Source organism: Porites lutea, chromosome 12 (genome assembly GCF_958299795.1).
Source record: "Porites lutea chromosome 12, jaPorLute2.1, whole genome shotgun sequence".
NCBI classification, from domain to species: domain Eukaryota; kingdom Metazoa; phylum Cnidaria; class Anthozoa; order Scleractinia; family Poritidae; genus Porites; species Porites lutea.
The window spans coordinates 17,924,899-17,943,289 of record NC_133212.1 but is presented as its reverse complement, the minus strand read 5'-3'; the positions used below and the strand labels follow the sequence as shown (position 1 = coordinate 17,943,289).

Genomic DNA, 18,391 nt, shown 5'->3' with positions numbered 1-18,391 from the left:
GCTGAATTTCAAGGGACCATATTCAAGCTCAGAAAGAGAAATAAAATTTCGTCGTTGCTCGTTTACGTCCTCCATAAAACGCGAAATTAGGCATTTTCACGTCGTAGTCGTGCAAAAACAGGAAAGAAATGAACAAAAAAGTGTGTTGCACGTGCGAAGTTGTTGTTTTGCTAATTAAACCTATTGTTTTTTTGACGTTCTAGTTGTCGTCCGCGTCGTTGGATCTTAAGAGCGATTTTCTGTAAGGACCGACTAAGGGTATGCAAGATAGAAAAATCCGATTTTCCCAAACTTTGCCAGAAAGAAGGCCTTGGTGAACTGTTTCTAAAAATATAAGTTTCGGGTCGTTTGGGGTTTTACTTATTTTTTAGCGAATTTTTTAAATTTTGGCCGTTAACGCCGGCTTTAATCACCCCGAAATATGCACTTTTGAAGAAGCTCCCATTAATACCTTGAAACCTTTCATAAAAAGATTAACCAAGCAAATCAAACTATCGTCTTTTCTCAGATTATCGGTGTCGTCAAATGCAAATAAAATGTAAACGTGAAAATTTGACAGATTTTCTAATTTTAGACCTTTCAATGGTGATTACAACAACAGTATTTTGGCTAAATTCAAGGCCTAAAAAAGCACTCTGGTACATTGCTTTGACCAACAAAACTATACTACGAGGAAATATTATCATTTCAACTAAACATCGATGAAAAAAAAAATTGGGGTAAATGAAACGGCGAGTTCTGAGCGCGATTTCAAAACAGGTCATTTTATCAATTATGAGTGACCTTTGACCTTTCATATTCATGGAAATAAACGCCATGAGCTCTGACTTTTGTTTGCGTGATGACGTTTTTTTGGCTCTACCAGTTTGTTTTTACTTAGAAATACTTACCTTTTAAATTTTGAGCCATGCAATTAATTTGGAATAGTAAAATTGGAAATTAGAGACAGTTTGCTCAGACATGTCAGTTTTGTCTACCGCCGACTCTGTAGTACCAGTCTATTGATACAACGCAAATGCGGCAACAAATGCGAGGTAAATCAATGTGCGAGGTACTTGACTATGCTTTCTTGGATAGAAAGAACCGCATTCATGGAAGTTCCTGACAAAAATCGCCGAGCGCATATATCACCTGAACGTGCAACATGAACAAGTATTGAATGCCACAGGACACCCAGGATTGGATATGGTCGCGGAGAGGTCGGGACATCTTTGGTAGTTCAATTTTTTTTTGTTTTGGACTGATAAAAAAATCTTTTCTCCTGGATTATCGAGTTGTTCTCCGTAAATCGAGAAGAGCCCGCATTCCGAAGAGGCAGTACTGGCTTACTTCTTTGTCTTTAATTGTACCTGTTAATTTGTACAGTGCAGTTTATTCATTGACTTCATTCAGTCATTGTGTACTTGCAAATGGCTTCGTGTGAGTATGGGCAGATTGCAGGAGGAACATGTGGTTCTAGTGTGGACAATCCGGAAAATGTGAAGAGCGTGATCCTCGCCAAGTGTACAAAAGCCGTACAAGGGCATCTACGTTCTTGCAACATTCGAGACGCTAGTTTAGACTCTGAACCAAAGCTGTTGTTGGCACGTGCAGGTACGTAAGGTAGATGTCTGTATTAAACAGGCCATCGTTAAAAAAAAAAATAAGAAAAAATAGACGCATAATTTAAAGAAAGGAAAATAAACGCCTCCCAATCTTTTTACATCAAGAAGAATCGGTATGAGACTAAAACTAAATGTAATTTAGCTGCATCGTGATCTGCCTTCAGACTGTTTTTATATTTTGAAAGGTGTCCGCAAATTTATCGAAGCATCACTAGTTTTCCTACGTCTGCAGCCTGTAGATTTTAATTATTGTCCATAATTTACACACTAAATAAAACTGGACGATGTTCAAGGTTTAGTTACAAGGGTAACGCGGAAAATGACTTGAAAGGAAGGCTTAATGAAGCGTGACGCTCAGCACCTGCTTTGATTGTTTAATGTCGTGTACTTCTCATTTTACTGCATTTCATATACAATTTTTACCCCGTTAATTAAGGGCCATGATTGCAACTTACAACGCTAAAAGATTTTTAGACATATTCCTAAAACACATAGCGTGTTATTCAAGAATGAATTTTACTGACAAAGATATGAGTGATAATTAACCCGTGCAGTAGCCGACTTAATCAAATTAAGATCAATATCAGAACATCTGAGCTGAGCCAAAACGCAAAAGTAAAAGCCTCCGTGTTTCTCAGTGAACACGCAAAATTTAAACTTATTTCTGATCATTAATACTTCAGTGCGTTGAGAAGTTTATTTAAAAAAAATTATTAATATTGCCTACATTTATAAACCATCTCAGATTTATCGCGAGCATTACAGCCTTGTTTTTTTCACAGGAACTTTAAAAAAGAGAGGAACAAAAACTGCTTTTGGGATGACTGGACGTCCAAAGAAAAATTAAAAATAAATCTTTTGATTTATCTTTTGGTGCATAAATTAACGATAAACGTGGAAGAAGCGAATAAAATGTGAATGACGCTGTGATATATACGCTAAAAATTGTTAAGGAAAAGGCACCTTACAACCTTTTTTTATCTTTGAAGGGATTTTTGAGTTAAACGAAAGTCACCTTGAACTAACAATATGCCCAAGACATCGAGACAAATTTGGCATTAGATGGCGTTCAAGTAAGAGGATATGCACTGCTCCCAGTGAATGGTCATCGCATGGAACTTTAGTGTCAGGGGAGAGAGGAATATCGTCTCTACATTCCAAGCTACTCTACCAGCAAACCCAAGTGTTGCTTCCTGTAGGCTCCCGTGAGTGTTAAACCTGTAGTGATATTTTACAACATTGCCGGGTTTAGAGCGTAAAAAAAATAGCAGTTTCAATTTCCTCCACTGCCATTTTTTGTTTTTTTTAAATTCATAATCGGATATACCCCCGCCCCCTAAAGTCTTTAAATCAAGAAACGTGTTACCGAACAGTTTCAACACATAGCTGCAATATTTCAAAAACTAAGAGCATCATGAGCAAAAACAGAAGCTATAAGAGTTTGGCACAGATTTTCTGAGTAATGTTCTGCAATCCATTATTTTTTCCAGAAATCTGCAAGCAATGCAGGAGAAAGTTGGAAGAAGCATCACAGTTATTAGTATTTCCCAGCTCAGAATCGACCACAGAAGCTTTAGGATCTAACGTAGACAAACCGGAAGAGCGGATATCACAAAATATCGCACAGGTAGATAGAGCTATATTGTATAGCTATGGCATGAACATAACAGATTATAACCTTGTCCGAGTGGCTTTTAATAGTTTAGTGAGGTTCAGCAAAAGGCGAGTTTTCCTCCCCTTCCCTTTTGATGACCCCAGCCTCCTTGCATACTACTCCTTTATATCATGTATTGATGCGAGAACACTTACATATCATTGCAGTGGTGATATGTACGCCGTTAAAAAAAGTCATTCGCTCTACAGCGGCGACATCGAGTTTATATATTTTTCTGCGCTAACTAGTTCATTTTCCTTTCTAACGCGTACAGAGAGAAGATGTGGAGAGTGAAGAAGTTGAAGACAACGTTAGCCAGTCAATGCACCAGCTGACCTTAAGAGACGAATACTCTCATCCACAGCTTGACGAATCAGGACACTACTCCGAGATCGACACTAGCCTGTATCAAACGGACTCTCAAGCGAGCAGCAGCAGCGAGAGTTCTAACGGCGATGATCCACAAATTAGTAGTCAAGTAACAAGACGTTCTCTGTTGAACGATTTCTTACGTTCATGTAACGCTCATACAGTCGGGTCATACAAAAAGCAATGGGAGGCAGCCAGCGAACGTACTAGAGCAAGCCATGTGTCAAAGGCGAAGTCAGTTATTGTTTCTGGCCTTAACGTTATTGCTCCAGGAGACGAAGGCTACCTCTGGGAGGCCGTGAAAAAATCTGGCTCAGTCGAGAAGGTACTTGGCATCGGTGAACGACAAGAAGACCGAAAATATCTAAAGGCACTGGCGGAGTCTTTCCAAAACGCATCTACCTGGGAAACAAGGCGTCAGATATTATCAATCATGGCAGACCTGATAACGTTTAAGCGTATCCTAAACTACATTCCAGGGATCACCAAATACCGGTTCAAAATGGCAAGACAGCACTCTCTTCAATATGGGCGGGGTGCCTTGCCAGCCCGAGCAAAAAGTCCTAGGATGAGAGTAGAAAATAAACAGTTGGATCACTTTTTGACTTACATAACTAGCCCGCACGTGATCCAGGATCTTCCTTTTGGGCAGCGATATCTCCGCCTATCTTCTGGAAAGATACTAGAAACCCCAAATGTCATTAGGGCGATGATCCCTAACAGGCTAGTAAAGCAGTACCAGGCTTATTGCGAGGAGACGAATTTCACTCCATTCAGCCCAACAACGATGTTAAGAGTCCTGTCTGCCTGCGGGGCGACCGTAAGGAAGTCCTTGCAAGGGCTCGACTACATTGCTTCGGATGGCGCGAAAGGGTTTGAAGCTTTGTGTGGAATAGTGGACCAACTTAAAGAGAGAGGTCTGGACAGAGAGACTGCCAAAAAATGGAAAGTGTCTCTGAGGGAAGGCAAGCAGTATCTGAAGGCTGATTATAAGGTATCAGATACGGTTTAAAACATGGTTAACTGAAAGTAAACCGGAATATATAACGAACTGCCACGAGACTGGCAAAATGGCAAAATCTGTTAACTTTGTCGTGAGGGCTTAATTAAATCCGGTGGGTTCTTTTCCAAACTAATTATACAATTGTTGGGCAAGAGAACACCGTTCTCTATACTGGCGACCGTCTTCGCCTTGCTAGGTGTGTACTTTATTCTGCCAAAGATTCATATTTTCTAATTGCTTTAACCAAACTTGGCAAAAATATTGCGCGTACAATAGATGAAAGCTCAGAAACTTCAAACGGTCACTAAATTTACTACTTTGTCTTTTTTGAAGGTTCATGTATCCGAGTCCTCCTCGGTTGCAGACCATTGCAGCGGATACGCTCTCAGCGATAGTAAGGACGATGAACTAAGATCCCAATGCTCTCATAATCATGACATTCAGTGTCCACAGTGTGAAAGTCTCAGTAATGTTCTTTTTTCAATTAAAACATTCTTGACTGAGTCAACGTTTGTACCTGAAGAACTAGAAGACGTCTTGTACACGCATAGTCATGCAGTCCAGGCAATCCACTCCTGGAAAGCACATCAACTCAGGTGTGTCAGGCAAGATACAGCAAGGACGGCGTGCTTGAGCGCTTTAGATGAGACCTCTGTACTCATAACACAAGATTGGGCTATGAAGTTTTTACCGCTCAAATATAGAGAAAACCAATCAGATTGGTACGGGAAACGAGGAATATCGTGGCATATAAGTGTCATCGCAAGAAAAATGAGAGGGCTTTTAGAAAGTCAGTCCTTCGTCCACATAGTTGAGAATACATCACAAGACAGCTCAGTTGTAGTGCGAATTATTGAGCACACCTTAAGGTCGCTGAAAGAGGAGAATCCTAGAATCAACAGAGCATTTCTACGGCAAGATAACGCGGGATGTTATCACAGTTCTGCTGTAATAGCATCATGCACCCTAATGAAGGCAAACACTGGGATAGACGTTTGCAGAGTAGATTTCAGTGACCCTCAAGGAGGCAAGGGGGCTTGTGACCGAAAAGCCGCGACTATCAAGGCCCATGTCCGCAGGTATGTAAATGAGGGCCACGACGTGCAAAACGCTGAACAGCTTCAGACAGCTATCCTGTCTAATGGAGGTGTCACCTTGGGGTTCGCGTTACTGTTGTTAATGCTGCCGTTTCCGCCTGTGAACTGCCTCAAGTAAAACTCGATGGTATCAGCACATTAAACAACTTTGAGTACTGCAAAGACAAGTTGACAGTTTGGAGAGCTTTCAACGTCGGAAATGGAAGGGAGATCAGCCAAACGAAAGTTCAAGGTAAAAAAAATATACGGGCATAGTGATATATAAATGTACTGTATTGGAGTGTTGCAAATACTCACTGACTTAGTCAGCTAATAATTACGGATAACGGGCAATATTAACAGAGTATAAGAAAGTCTATACTAATGGCTACTATAGACAACTCAGTCAGTTGTGTACATGATAAATTAACAAACCTTTAAAAGACGCGAAAAACGTTTCATCTGAAATTAAAAAAGACTTCCATTTCAATGTTCGCTTTTTTAGTTGCTGATGTCTTACAAAGCTGCAAATTTACTTGCCGATTTTCCCCTGGTGACTTTGTAAAAGCATCCAAGGAAGCCTCAAAGAAACCAAGACCCAATGAAACGATGGCAGTAGAAGAAACGAAAGACTCTTGTGTCTTGTTCTCCTGCCCAAATGAAGGTTGCATCAAGGTATACGAGAGATACTCGAGTCTCGAAAGGCATATGTCGTTTGGCAAATGCGAGTTGATTCCGGAGAAAGAGACTTTGTTGGACAGGGCTAAATTAACGTACCACGCTATCCTTCAGGACGATATTGGCATTGCAAAAGTATTTGAAGGAAGGGAAACGGAGAAGAAGCACGGTGTCAGTTTACCTGAGGGTTGGGCATTGAAAACTGCAAAGAAGTCGTCACGGTTTAACGAATCACAAAGAAAGTACCTGGAGGAAAAATTTGAGCTTGGACAGCAAACAGGCCACAAACAAAACCCTGAGAAAGTGGCGAGAGATATGCGTTTTGCGAAAAAAACAGATGGTTCGAGGCTGTTTTCGAGTGATGAGTTTCTTACCTCGCAGCAGATACAGTCTTTCTTTTCAAGATTATCGTGCAAGTTGCGTCACGCTGTAGAGGTTAGCGACTCAGATTTACAAGCTTCTCAGGATGAACAAGAGTTTTGCGACACCCGCCAGGCTGTGTTAGAGGAAGTACAGCTAGAACATCCCATCGCTTATGACAACCTAAACCTTTGCGAATTGACCAAGAAAGGTAACATGAAAACACTCAGCATTGCAATGCTGAAGAACATATGCGAGTATTTTGATATCTGCACGGAAGAATTTAACCCAAGGCGCAAGGCAGAGTACCTTGCCGCGTTAGGGGATCTAGTAAAAGGGTGCGGCTGTAACGTCTAAGAGTCAAATTACTGTTAACAGTTTGGATAACAGTTGTCAGGAGGGGCCGCATCTCGTTTTTCGAGATGGTTGGAAAAAAAAGGTCCCACCTAGTTTATTTTAGCTCGTCAGATTCATCACGTATAAAAAAGCTTCAGTTCCAGTTTTTTTTATGTACACGCTGACCTCTTTCTAAACTTGTACCTACTGGTGACCTCATACTTTTGCGCATTCCTAATTTTGCGCAATCCCCCCTCCCCCCTTCGCTCCGCGGACCGTGTCGTCGGATCTTAAAATCTATTGTTTTGTTCGAAAATAATTGTATTATTACAATTACTACTTCTAAGCAAAGCGATAACTTGACTCGTATTATAATCACTTAAACTGACGATGTTTATACGTAGAATTAACGGGAAGCGTTATGATCGTATAAGACTAAGAGCAGATGTGAGAGAAACATTGTTAATTTAACGAGCGCTTCCTAAATCTGCGCTCATCTACCCGATGTTAGATTTTCCCTTAATTCTTACAGGATTTTGCTGACAACGAAAGAAAGGAATCGATCCATACAAGTTTTGTTTAATTTGTCTTTGTGGGTCCGTAACCCGGGGGTTACTCGACCAATACTAGGGTATATGTGAGCCGCTGAGGATTTGAAACCCTGACCCTGTTTAGGAGAAACAAATTGCAAAATACATACTCTGTTTATGATATACCCTGTTTAGAACAGAGAGTTCAAAAACCATACCCGGTCCAGCGGCACATATAAGGGAGTACCCCCGGGGTCCGTTATTCCTGCGCGTCGTTTTTACCTTGAGTCTCAGAGACTTTACCCAGCACTATTCAGGGTAAGTACGATTATTTAGGAATTATCCTAACACTTAAGTATCTATTATAGAAATATCCCGTGCCTTTTGTCAGTATAGTACAAAACACGCAATATTGCTAAAAATATAATGAGACTTGCGGTTCCGGAATACACTTGACTGGGTGTACTGTGGCGTTTCATGGTCAGTTGTTTTTATGCAAATTGTGTTAGCGCGCGAGTTCGATGATCTCTTCGTACTTATCTAATGAGTGCTGTGGTTTCGATCCAGGAAAAGATCTGTAAGGTAGGAAGTATTTTATAAGCAATTGGTGAATTGATTAACCTTGTAGCTGATCACCTATTTGTGTTGTAAGTACAAAGACAATCGATTTCTACTTCACTGGTAAACAAACCGCAAACGCCTGAGCAAACTCATATTTTGACTTTCCAAATTCTCTTTTTTAGGGAATACAGTACCAGAAATTGAAAAGACTAGTATCCTTAATTGGTAATATGCTAGAAATGAGGAAACAGGCTTCATCATGCAAAGGAAAATCGGAGTTAAAGAGCTCTGGGTTTCTATTTCCACTAATTTGGAACCGTTCCAAGTTCAAAAGGTCGCTCAAAAATGGCCCAGGTAACCCATTTTGAAAACGCTCTCAGAACTCGCCGTTTCATTTACCCCAATTTTTTTTTTCATCGATGTTTAGTTGAAATGATAATATTTCCTCGTAGTATAGTTTTGTTGGTCAAAGCGATGTACCAGAGTGCTTTTTTAGGCCTTGAATTTAGCCAAAATACTGTTGTTGTAATCACCATTGAAAGGTCTAAAATTAGAAAATCTGTCAAATTTTCACGTTTACATTTTATTTGCATTTGACGACACCGATAATCTGAGAAAAGACGATAGTTTGATTTGCTTGGTTAATCTTTTTATGAAAGGTTTCAAGGTATTAATGGGAGCTTCTGCAAAAGTGCATATTTCGGCGTGTTTAAAGCCGGCGTTAACGGTCAAAATTTAAAAAATTCACTAAAAAATAAGTAAAACCCCAAACGACCCGAAAGTTATATTTTCAGAAACAGTTCATCAAGGCCTTCTTTCTGGCAAAGTTTGGGAAAATCGGATTTTTCTATCTTGCATACCCTTAGTCGGTCCTTACAGAAAACCGCTCTTAAACTCCCTATTGACTCATACATTGACACTGAAAAAAAAAAGGGCAAGTGCAAGTGCAAATAGCCGCTTTCTGCGTGCTTTACAACAGAACAGAGAACAGTCAAGGCTTCTTTACTTGTTAATAAAAAAAACGATAAACGTTTTTACGTCCTAATGTCCTAATACGCATGTGCAGATAAAATGATGGGCGCGGAAGCTACGTGTGAACGAATAAATTTTAATTGATGGAAACAAACCCTTGTGACTTCAAACGGAAAAGCTGATACAAGTGGATGAGATTTCGCGTCAGAGCGGTCTAAACGTCGCGGTTTTGGTGTGTAAACGGCTTTTCTAGTCAGTTGTTAAAACCTGCAATCAAAAAATTGATTCCAGTGAACAGTGTTTGAATATTCTTAGTTAGCCAATCCAGTTTAGTTTGCTAATGATTCAAAATACTCGATGGGTCAACCCATCAGGAAAATCAATATTCCGTTCACATTTCATATGAAAACTCATGTAAGATCATAACTAAAGAGAAAGCCTCATTGTAGATCAGCATAATCTGAAAAAGATCAGGTTTGCGATGCATTTACTACATTGAAGTGTTTAGCACTTTTAGTAAGTGATGTGATTTTTTAGAAACCTTATAAAGCCTTAAATAGTCTTAAGTGACAATAAAGAAGATCATCGCACAACGGGAGGTCACTTTATTTATTTTGAACGAACCACAGTTGCCATGATGATAGATTGCGCAATCAATAATCACTTCTCATGTGCATGTCTAAGTGTGCAAGTTAAGCGATTCTGTTGTTGATAAGGAATTCTTAGTTTGCCCATTCAAATACAAATGATGTTCCGTGGTATTTGGTGGCATTTTTTCCCCTTTTTTCTCTGTTCTATTGTCTGCGTATAAAGGCTAGCATTGTTCAGTTATGCTTGAACAGTTATACTTTGACACTGAGTATAAAGGTTTTGCATCGTAATGCTACTTGAACTAATTATTCCCACGAAACATTTCCTTGTTTAAAAAGTCTAGTGGTTGGAATAATACGGTCTTTGATGCTTTGGGGTTTCTTCCGGAGATTTCTTGGATACCCGCTTCGTTTCTTAAAAGCAACATTGATCCAGCGTTGATCAACCAAGTTCTGGTGATCATATAAGAGGGTAATAAGGGAGGGGGGGGGGGGGGATTATTGATCACGTATAGAAAATAAAATGACCGTTTCACATTTCACGGATAATAAATTCGGCATTTCACGTTTCACGAGACAAAAAAACGTTTTTATACGATCAGTTTTTCTTACTTTGGTTAAGAACTACAGCCGAAGAACTACCTTGTTCGATGTCCTCACCATTTTCCAGCTTCTTGTTTTTGGTGCTGTGAAAAGGAAACTGAGTTGTTTGTTTGGAAGTTGAGGCTCGACACCATCTTCTTCTAATAATAAATAAATAAATAATAATAACGATTTGCAGGTAGCATCCACCTAGTGGTTCTTCGTCTACCTGATTCCTGGTCGAATTGGAATTTGGAAATGTTGTCATCAGAGGAGTCGTCATTGATTCAGAGAGCTGATCTGCTTTAATTGAACAGTTGAATTTTAAATTTTTTTCTCTCGAAAAATTAAAAATAACATAAAAGAAAATCACAGTTCACGTTGAATTAAACACCCGATTCTCGTTTCACAGATAATTTTTATCAAAAATCACCGCTCACGGCTATTACCAAAATCACGTTTCACGAGGAATAGAAAGGTGATTACACTGACAATTCACGGGGAATAAAAGAAGCACTTTACGGTTCACGAAAATACACTTTACCACCCTCATATAACCCCAAGGCAATGCAAATAAGCTTGGCGCCTATTAATATCTCGGTTTGTTCAGTTGACCGCATTCAACTTATATCCAGTCGTTCCGCTTAACTAAAGTTGCACCGCAAAAAGTTCGGAGCTGAAGATGGCTTCCAGCAAGAGATCAGTGACTGTGTTTTTTGCGGCAATGTTTCTGATTGGAAGTGCTTTAAGCCAATCGAGTGAGTATATCATCTATTGAACACTTTTATCCCCCTTGAGCGAATGAAATGTTCACAGGCATATGTATTAACAGATCAAATTGACGCGGAAACTGTCATTCTTTTCTTGCAAATCATATGTTGCAGAATAACGAAGAAGCAAAATGAAAACTTTCATTTTCAAAATAGTTGTTTTGAATATGGTTTTAGTAAGGTTGTTTTGAAGTGTTTTCATCTCTGGTGATGTTGCGAGATGCAAACAATGAGGAACGTTGTCGATACGTCATGCGAAACAGACTTTGCAATAGTTCAACAAATTAGAAAGTTCTAAATAATAAAAAGATCTTTTAAAGGTTTCTTTAACAGAATGTAAACATTTTGAAAAATACGTTTATTTGTACTCTATTACTAACGAAGAATCTTTCCGCTCTTGTATTAGCCGTCTAAAATTCGTTGAGGAGGTATATATTGTATTCCTCATGACTTAAGTCTGAGAAAAGTATTAAGGTTAGTTAAAAATGGATAGATAGAGTAGGAAGAAAAAAAAGTCCGAAAATCTGTTTTGTCTAAAGGAATGTGCATTCCATACTGCTCAGAAATACTTGAATTCAGTCATGTATAGTTGCACCAAGGGGAACCGTAATGGGATTTTTAGTATGTGAACGAATATTAAGGCAGATTACCAATTCGGTGTCTTTATATTAATCGACGCTTTGTTTAGTTTAAGGTAATTTTTCTCAAGGATTAACCTGAAAAAATAATAGTCTGATCGATTGATTGAGCAATTCAGTGAAGACAAGCACATTTACTACATTTTTACTCGATGGAATCCTGGAATGAATTGAAAGGACTTTAGACTTTAATTTACGTCAAGAGCCTCGTCTTCGTAAGGTTTCGTTCGCGGTTGAACCGCTATACGTGCTTGAAATAAACCGATCAATATGTAAATGATCGTTTCGATCATTGGAAGCTTTGACAGCCAGTGGCTATAAATCAAATTTGGATGGCTTTGATATAACTCCGCAGAAATGTTTCAAGATAAAGTTTGTTTCTCTCCATCAATTCTGAGTAAAACCACTGGATAACGTGGTAACGGCATCAAGAAGAATTTAATGAGTCACGCTTCTGTTGGTTTCCTTCTAAAGAGTTTCATCGTATTGCGGTTAAAATAGTACAAAGGCAGTTCAACCTTTTCAGTCTTTAGCAAATCTGGATATTGTAATCCTGATAATATATCCTGAAAGTTTATAACCGGCTTTAACCGGCCTCTTTCACTAATTCTCTTCTATTTCCTTTCATATTACCGCGGTATTCCAAAGACTCAACTGAATACGAACTGCACTGATCTGTCCATGTAACTAGTTTACAGGAGAAATATATTCTACATGTTTGATTATCAAAGACGTAGCGTCGCGGGGTAGCAGACCGTTAACAAAGTGTATCTAGTATATATCTGGAGCAACATTGATTCAAAGTATAAACTGTATGCAAATTGCATCCATTAAGACTCTAAAAAAATAGGAATGTAAAAAAAATACGTGTACCTTTGGTATCAAGCTCTTATCTATGAGCTGTCCGTAATCGTTACGTTCGAGTTCGTAATATGTGAAATAATTTTGACTAGCCAGCGGCGGTAGAACGATATGAAAAGCGGGGGAAGGGGGGGGGGAGGGGAGGAGGGGGTGTGGGGCTGAAAAATACATTGGACATTCTATATTTTTTTCGTCCCCCCCCCCCTCCTTCAATAAGCAATAAAAGGCGGCCTCTATAGGTCGAGTCGACGTTTACTTGAACTTTCCAACATGCATGCTCCTTCCTTTGTTCGTCTGCGCTTGCGAACATCTTGGCGATCGCAACGGGGTCGATTGTGTCAGCCAATGTCTTGTGACAGGAGTGAACAAGCATGTAGCCGTTTAACCGATCTTACATCATCGAGTTCGTAAGGTATGTTTTGAGGCGTCTCAGAGCGGAAAAACTTCGCTTAGATGTGAGAGACTCATATTTTTTTAATAAGGGAAGTAGGTCACGCATACAGCAAAATTAAAGGCAGGAAAACCAACTGATTCATCAGAAACTCAATCAATTAAAGCTTTGTGAAGTAGTGTTTTAAAGTAAAACAAAGTTTTTTATTATTCTTCCAAAGTGGGCGAGCTGAAGAGCCCCCCAACAGTCCCCCCGCTTCCGCCGCCTATGTTAACGTTTCAAGTTAAAGGGCCGTCACAGCTCTTTTCCCTTAATCGGTGCTATCACAGGGTGCACAGGATCTTATTAGCAAAAAAGTCTTGTCCAGATTACTTGCATGTGTCATGCGGTTTAATTTTTTCCTCGGTTTAATTTTTATTTGTTTTAGTTTTATTATCATACATTATTATACCCAAACCTGAAAGGAAAAAAAATTGAATCTATTCATTAAACCAAGGATAAAATTGTACGCACCGTACATCATGATATGGGGGAACAATATGACTTAGTGGTGGAGTCCAATTCGGTCGTAAACATACGAGTGATGAACAAAACGCGACCATCGTGCGTACGGTAGTCCGATTTTACAGATCCTATTAGAGGACACGAAGTTCTGTTAACAATCAATCATGATAGCTATAACAAAGCTTCTTTTAAAGAAAGCCATTCAAGAGCGAAAGCGCGTTGGAGCGTATTACAGCTTACTTATTTGGGCATGACGCGTTCTGTCGATCACGCTGCCACAAAGCAGTACTCACTCTGGCATCATCTATCGGCATTAATATGCGCATTAGTTCTTGTAACAAATTAGTTTCGCTCGTTAGGAATTTCAGTAACAAAAACAAATTTGCAAACAGTGATGTCTTCTTTAAATACTGAAATCAGGGCTGCTGATAACCAATAGACCTTTTTACCGATACGGCGATCATATTGAATTAATTCGATTTAAGGAGTATTATAGGATGCCCAGGGGGCATGAGAACATTTCGTTTGTATTTTTGAGCGGTTTTCGGGGCATTTTTTGTTAAAGTTTTCTTAGAATAAGATTCTGATGGAAAAAAAGATCCTTGTGCCGTGTTTGGATGTAATAATGGTCGCCTTTTTCCCGAGAAATATACCGTAAAAGACCATATTTCTAATACTAAACTAGAAAACAGCGATCATTGTTACACCCAAACACGGCACAAGGATCTTTTTTCCCATTACAATCTTATTCTAAGAAAACTTTAAAAAAAAATGTCCCGAAAAGCGCTCGAAAATACAAACGAAATGTGCTCATGCCCCCTAGGCATCCTATAATAATCCTCAAATCGAATTAATTCAATATGGCGGCCGTATCGATAAAAAGGTCTATTAGTTTCACTCGTTACGAATTTCAATAACAAAAACAAATTTGCAAACAGTGATGTCTTCTATAAATGCTGAAATCAGGGCTGCTGATAACCAATTAGATTAGAGAATTTTGTTATGGTTATGATTAATGGCACCACTGTGGTAATTAAGTTTTGCAGAGATGGACGCCACGGTCTACGTAAACCAGTGCGCCGTACCGATCTTGAAAGTGGATCGTCAATATCGGATAGGTTTCTAAGCCGTTCTTTGTCTGCTCTGTGGCAATTCAAACCGTAGCTTGAGTGAAAGTAAAAACATCACTTACTTTTTTATTTCAGCTGTGTCAAATTCGATGTCTAATTCTGAGTCTTCCTCAACATCGATGTCGCCATCAATGTCACCGTCAATGTCAGCATCGGTGTCACCATCCAATTCAGCCTCAATGTCTAATTCAGCGTCTGCCTCAACGTCAATGTCACCATCGATGTCGCCATCAATGTCACCGTCAATGTCAGCATCGGTGCCACCATCCACTTCAGCCTCAATGTCTAATTCAGCGTCTGCCTCAACGTCAATGTTACCATCGATGTCGCCATCAATGTCACCGTCAATGTCAGCATCGGTGCCACCATCCACTTCAGCCTCAATGTCTAATTCAGCGTCTGCCTCAACGTCAATGTTACCATCGATGTCTCAGTCCATGTCAACATCAATGTCGCAGTCAATGTCAGCATCGGTATCGCCATCTACGTCAGCCTCAATGTCTAACTCGGAGCCTCCTTCAACATCGATGTCGCCATCAGCACCTATGTCAACATCGATGTCGCCATCAGCATCAATGTCAACATCGATGTCGCCATCAGCATCAATGTCAGCATCGATGTCACCATCTACGTCAGCCTCATCATCGATGTCATTATCAACATCTGCTGCACAGTCGATGTCACCATCAGTGTCCACTTCCATGTCTCCATCAAATTCATCGTCGGTGTCACAGTCTGCATCGCCATCAGTGTCAAATGCAGCCGGGCCATCTTCATCACAGCTTATAGCACCATCATCAACTCAACAAACATCACCAGATGTGTCATCTTCTGTGAGCCCAAGGGACGGGACTAATGTTGGACAAACGTCTGATGATACAAGTGCGTTGTTTGTTATTCAATTCCTTTATGACATTGACATTTTTATCCAGGGATGAGTGTGTGGGTTACTCCCTTACATTTACTCTGAGGGTTTGCCGCTAAGTTTTCCAGCCAAACAGAGATGAATTTGCGACTCTTTTCCAGATAAAATGTAAAACCCCAAACGGCTGAGCTTGTAATTATCCTGGTTCATACCTAAGAGTATTGCTACTCCCCCCTTGACGAGATGCTGGTCCATCACAGGGTTACCCCCCCCCCCCCCCCCCATCAGTATGTCGCCGGTAACCACTTATACACCTAGGAGAAGAGAGACAAAGAGGAGTTAAGTTCCTTGTCTAAGGAAACAACGAGACGGGCGAGGCTTGAACCCCGGACTTCCAGATCCGGAGTTCGAGGTGTTAACCGCTCGGCCACACATGCCTCCACCTTTACCAGATAACAATTATCCATGCAGGGATCCTGTTTCTTTGGCTGGCCCTGTGAATACGAGGGGGCTCCGCAATTTCGCACCTAAGTTTGAACTGAGAAAAATCAGGGATTATGCAGGGGTGAGGGAAAAAACCGACCTGGTTACAAAGTCAAAGTGAGGTAAAATATACCCCTCTTTCAGGGGTAAAGGGTCACTCTCATACCCTGTTCAAGAGTCAGGGCGGCGGCACATACCCATATAGCCCAAATGTGGGATTTTTCTCCCGAGGTTTTCTACATTGACTGGGTAAAAATTCCTATAGTAATTCATTGACGAAGGATATTGTTTGCCCATGTGAATGAATATGCTTCGAGGTATGATGATTTGAGTGCGCAGATTTCAAGGGAGAGGGTATGGAGAAAAGAAGGAAAAAAGTCAAACTAATGAGGGAGGGTGTGAAGGGTTGTTTGGAAGTCTTTGTAAAATGGAGTATAGTTGATAGAATTGTCGATAATGCAAGCTATATGTAATGACTTTTTCTGTTTTGTGTTTCTTACTTCAGAGAAGGACAGAGACACGATCATAACTCTGCTAGGAGTGGCTATTGGCCTGTTGTGCCTTGGATTTGTAATGTTGATGATAGCAGCTTGTTGTGTAATGAAAAGGTAACATAAGTAACAGAAATTCGATCACCAGGGATCTGCAAAGTTAACAATTTCAGGCTCTGATGGTCTAAAGTGCAGTATCCGACTTACTGGTGAAAGAGTGGTTGCCATAGAAACATGACATTTTGCAAGCATAAATCTCACATACTTGAAGAATCACGAAGTTTTGCGGGATGATAGTAATTTTTAAAGTTACCATCCTTCAAAGTCAAGGAGGGTAACCTTGTAATGTATAAACCAAAACTCAGGACAATGTAAACTTTACAAACACATTCGCGGTATGGCAAGTGCGTGGGATGAAGAAAGGCCTTGATTAAAGGGTTTAAATGGAAAATGGATATAAATCTCTGTTTCTTGCACGGTTCAAATAGTTTAATGCCTGGATTGTTGGGTTTACAAGGAGTATTGAAATGAAACAAAATTCACTACGCAAAGAACATTAATATATTAAAATACTTTAACCTATAGTCTTAAGTCACGTGATCTGTCACGAGATTATTTTCCGAAATCTCCAATAGTTGACTACCCTGGTTCCAGAGGTTTTTCTTTATTTTTTCTTCGCGAAAGAGATCAATAGCAAGCCGCGAAGCGGCGACAACAAGTCGCGTCTCTGGAACCAGGGTAATAGTTGACGAACAGTCAGGGAAAGAAAACATATAACAACATTTTGCTAGTGTTCATGAAATATCTTTAACACTTTACGTTTGGTACGGTATTACTGACCATTGAACTTCAATAAAAAGTTATGAGTACCAATTAAAACGTCATTTCAAGGCTAAAGTTTTGTTTTAAATCGTTCAAAACTTCATTTTTAGATATTTGTAAACTTCAAGCACATTCTTTTCAAACGCAGAAAGAAAAAAAATTGAATTTGGTATCATGAGGTAACAATGAATAGTATCCTCAATTAATACACTAATTTCCAGTGTTTTGGTATAGGTAATAGCATGATTTGTAGTGATATTTGGCATAAATACCACGAGTGATATTTCAAAATTGAAATTTGAAACAATTTTGAAATATCACAGGTGGTATTTATGCCAAATATCACATACAAATCATGCTATTATTTGTTTGTACTACTACTTACAAAAGGTTTGTTATTTTCACATGTAGGTATTTCAAATTAAGCTGAAATACCACTGTTCTAAAACAATCAAATTGCAGAAATTTCTCATGTAGTAGTATAAAACAGGTTATTATAATTTTCAATAAATGAAAGAGCAGGAAGGTAGAACAGTAATAAATTCCCACGGGGAGCCCTCACTCCCAAACGCCCCAGGTAAGGATAAGATATGGGAAGAAGCGCGCCCGGAGGCGAAAAGGAGGGGGAGCTAGCTAGGATGGCAGCAATGGTCATCGCTGCGGGGAGGAGGGAGGGACGCCAAGCTAACGACTGGCGAACGTTTAACAAAAAGATAATAAAACAGGCCAAAACAGGCCTATTTATACAAAAACCTGTGTCAAACAGAACACCCAGGAGACTACGAGCGCGCGGGGAATTTTTATCCTTGAATCCCGAAGAGATTTGGGGCGTTTGTACGAGATGGCCCCAGTGAGAATAGGCCTCAGTTGTTCAAAAGGTGAATATCGTTATCCACTGAATAAATCACTATCCAGTGAAAAACACAATTAGTTTTCGTACTACTTATCTATCGGATAGGGATCTATCAGGCCCCAGTTGTTCAAAAGGTGGATAACGCTATCCACTGGATAAATCACTATCCACTGGATAGCGCAATTGGTTTCCCTAATACTTATCCTTTGGATAGTGATTTATCCGGTGGATAGCGCTATTCAACTTTTAAACAACTGGGGGCAGGTGG

The 18,391-nt window shown here is 39.8% G+C and overlaps 2 protein-coding genes and 1 pseudogene across 2 annotated transcripts; all 3 read left to right on the top strand.

The window, feature by feature from the left end:
- The first annotated feature begins 1,394 nt into the window (after nucleotides 1-1,394).
- Nucleotides 1,395-3,969, top strand: LOC140953809 (uncharacterized). Its single transcript, XM_073403190.1, has 5 exons — nucleotides 1,395-1,593; nucleotides 2,594-2,809; nucleotides 3,095-3,231; nucleotides 3,533-3,795; nucleotides 3,900-3,969. The coding sequence occupies exons 1-5, from the start codon at nucleotides 1,410-1,412 to the stop codon at nucleotides 3,967-3,969; spliced, it is 870 nt and encodes a 289-aa protein (XP_073259291.1). The 5' UTR covers nucleotides 1,395-1,409.
- A 68-nt stretch (nucleotides 3,970-4,037) lies between these two features.
- LOC140921622 (uncharacterized) lies at nucleotides 4,038-6,117 on the top strand (annotated as a pseudogene).
- A 4,804-nt stretch (nucleotides 6,118-10,921) lies between these two features.
- LOC140921653 (uncharacterized) lies at nucleotides 10,922-16,714 on the top strand. The gene is made up of 3 exons (XM_073371659.1): nucleotides 10,922-11,073; nucleotides 14,685-15,491; nucleotides 16,463-16,714. Exons 1-3 carry the CDS (start codon nucleotides 10,998-11,000, stop codon nucleotides 16,567-16,569), a joined length of 990 nt encoding a protein of 329 aa, XP_073227760.1. The 5' UTR covers nucleotides 10,922-10,997; the 3' UTR covers nucleotides 16,570-16,714.
- Nucleotides 16,715-18,391: the final 1,677 nt, after the last annotated feature.

Coding starts and splice junctions, on each gene's coding strand:
- LOC140921653 (XM_073371659.1), top strand. CDS start 10,998: ATGGCTTCCAGCAAGAGATCAGTGACTGTGTTTTTTGCGGCAATGTTT. Junction 11,074..14,684: donor AAGTGCTTTAAGCCAATCGA/GTGAGTATATCA, acceptor TTTTTATTTCAG/CTGTGTCAAATTCGATGTCT. Junction 15,492..16,462: donor ACAAACGTCTGATGATACAA/GTGCGTTGTTTG, acceptor TTCTTACTTCAG/AGAAGGACAGAGACACGATC.
- LOC140953809 (XM_073403190.1), top strand. CDS start 1,410: ATGGCTTCGTGTGAGTATGGGCAGATTGCAGGAGGAACATGTGGTTCT. Junction 3,232..3,532: donor TATCACAAAATATCGCACAG/GTAGATAGAGCT, acceptor TAACGCGTACAG/AGAGAAGATGTGGAGAGTGA. Junction 3,796..3,899: donor TGTAACGCTCATACAGTCGG/GTCATACAAAAA, acceptor TTATTGCTCCAG/GAGACGAAGGCTACCTCTGG.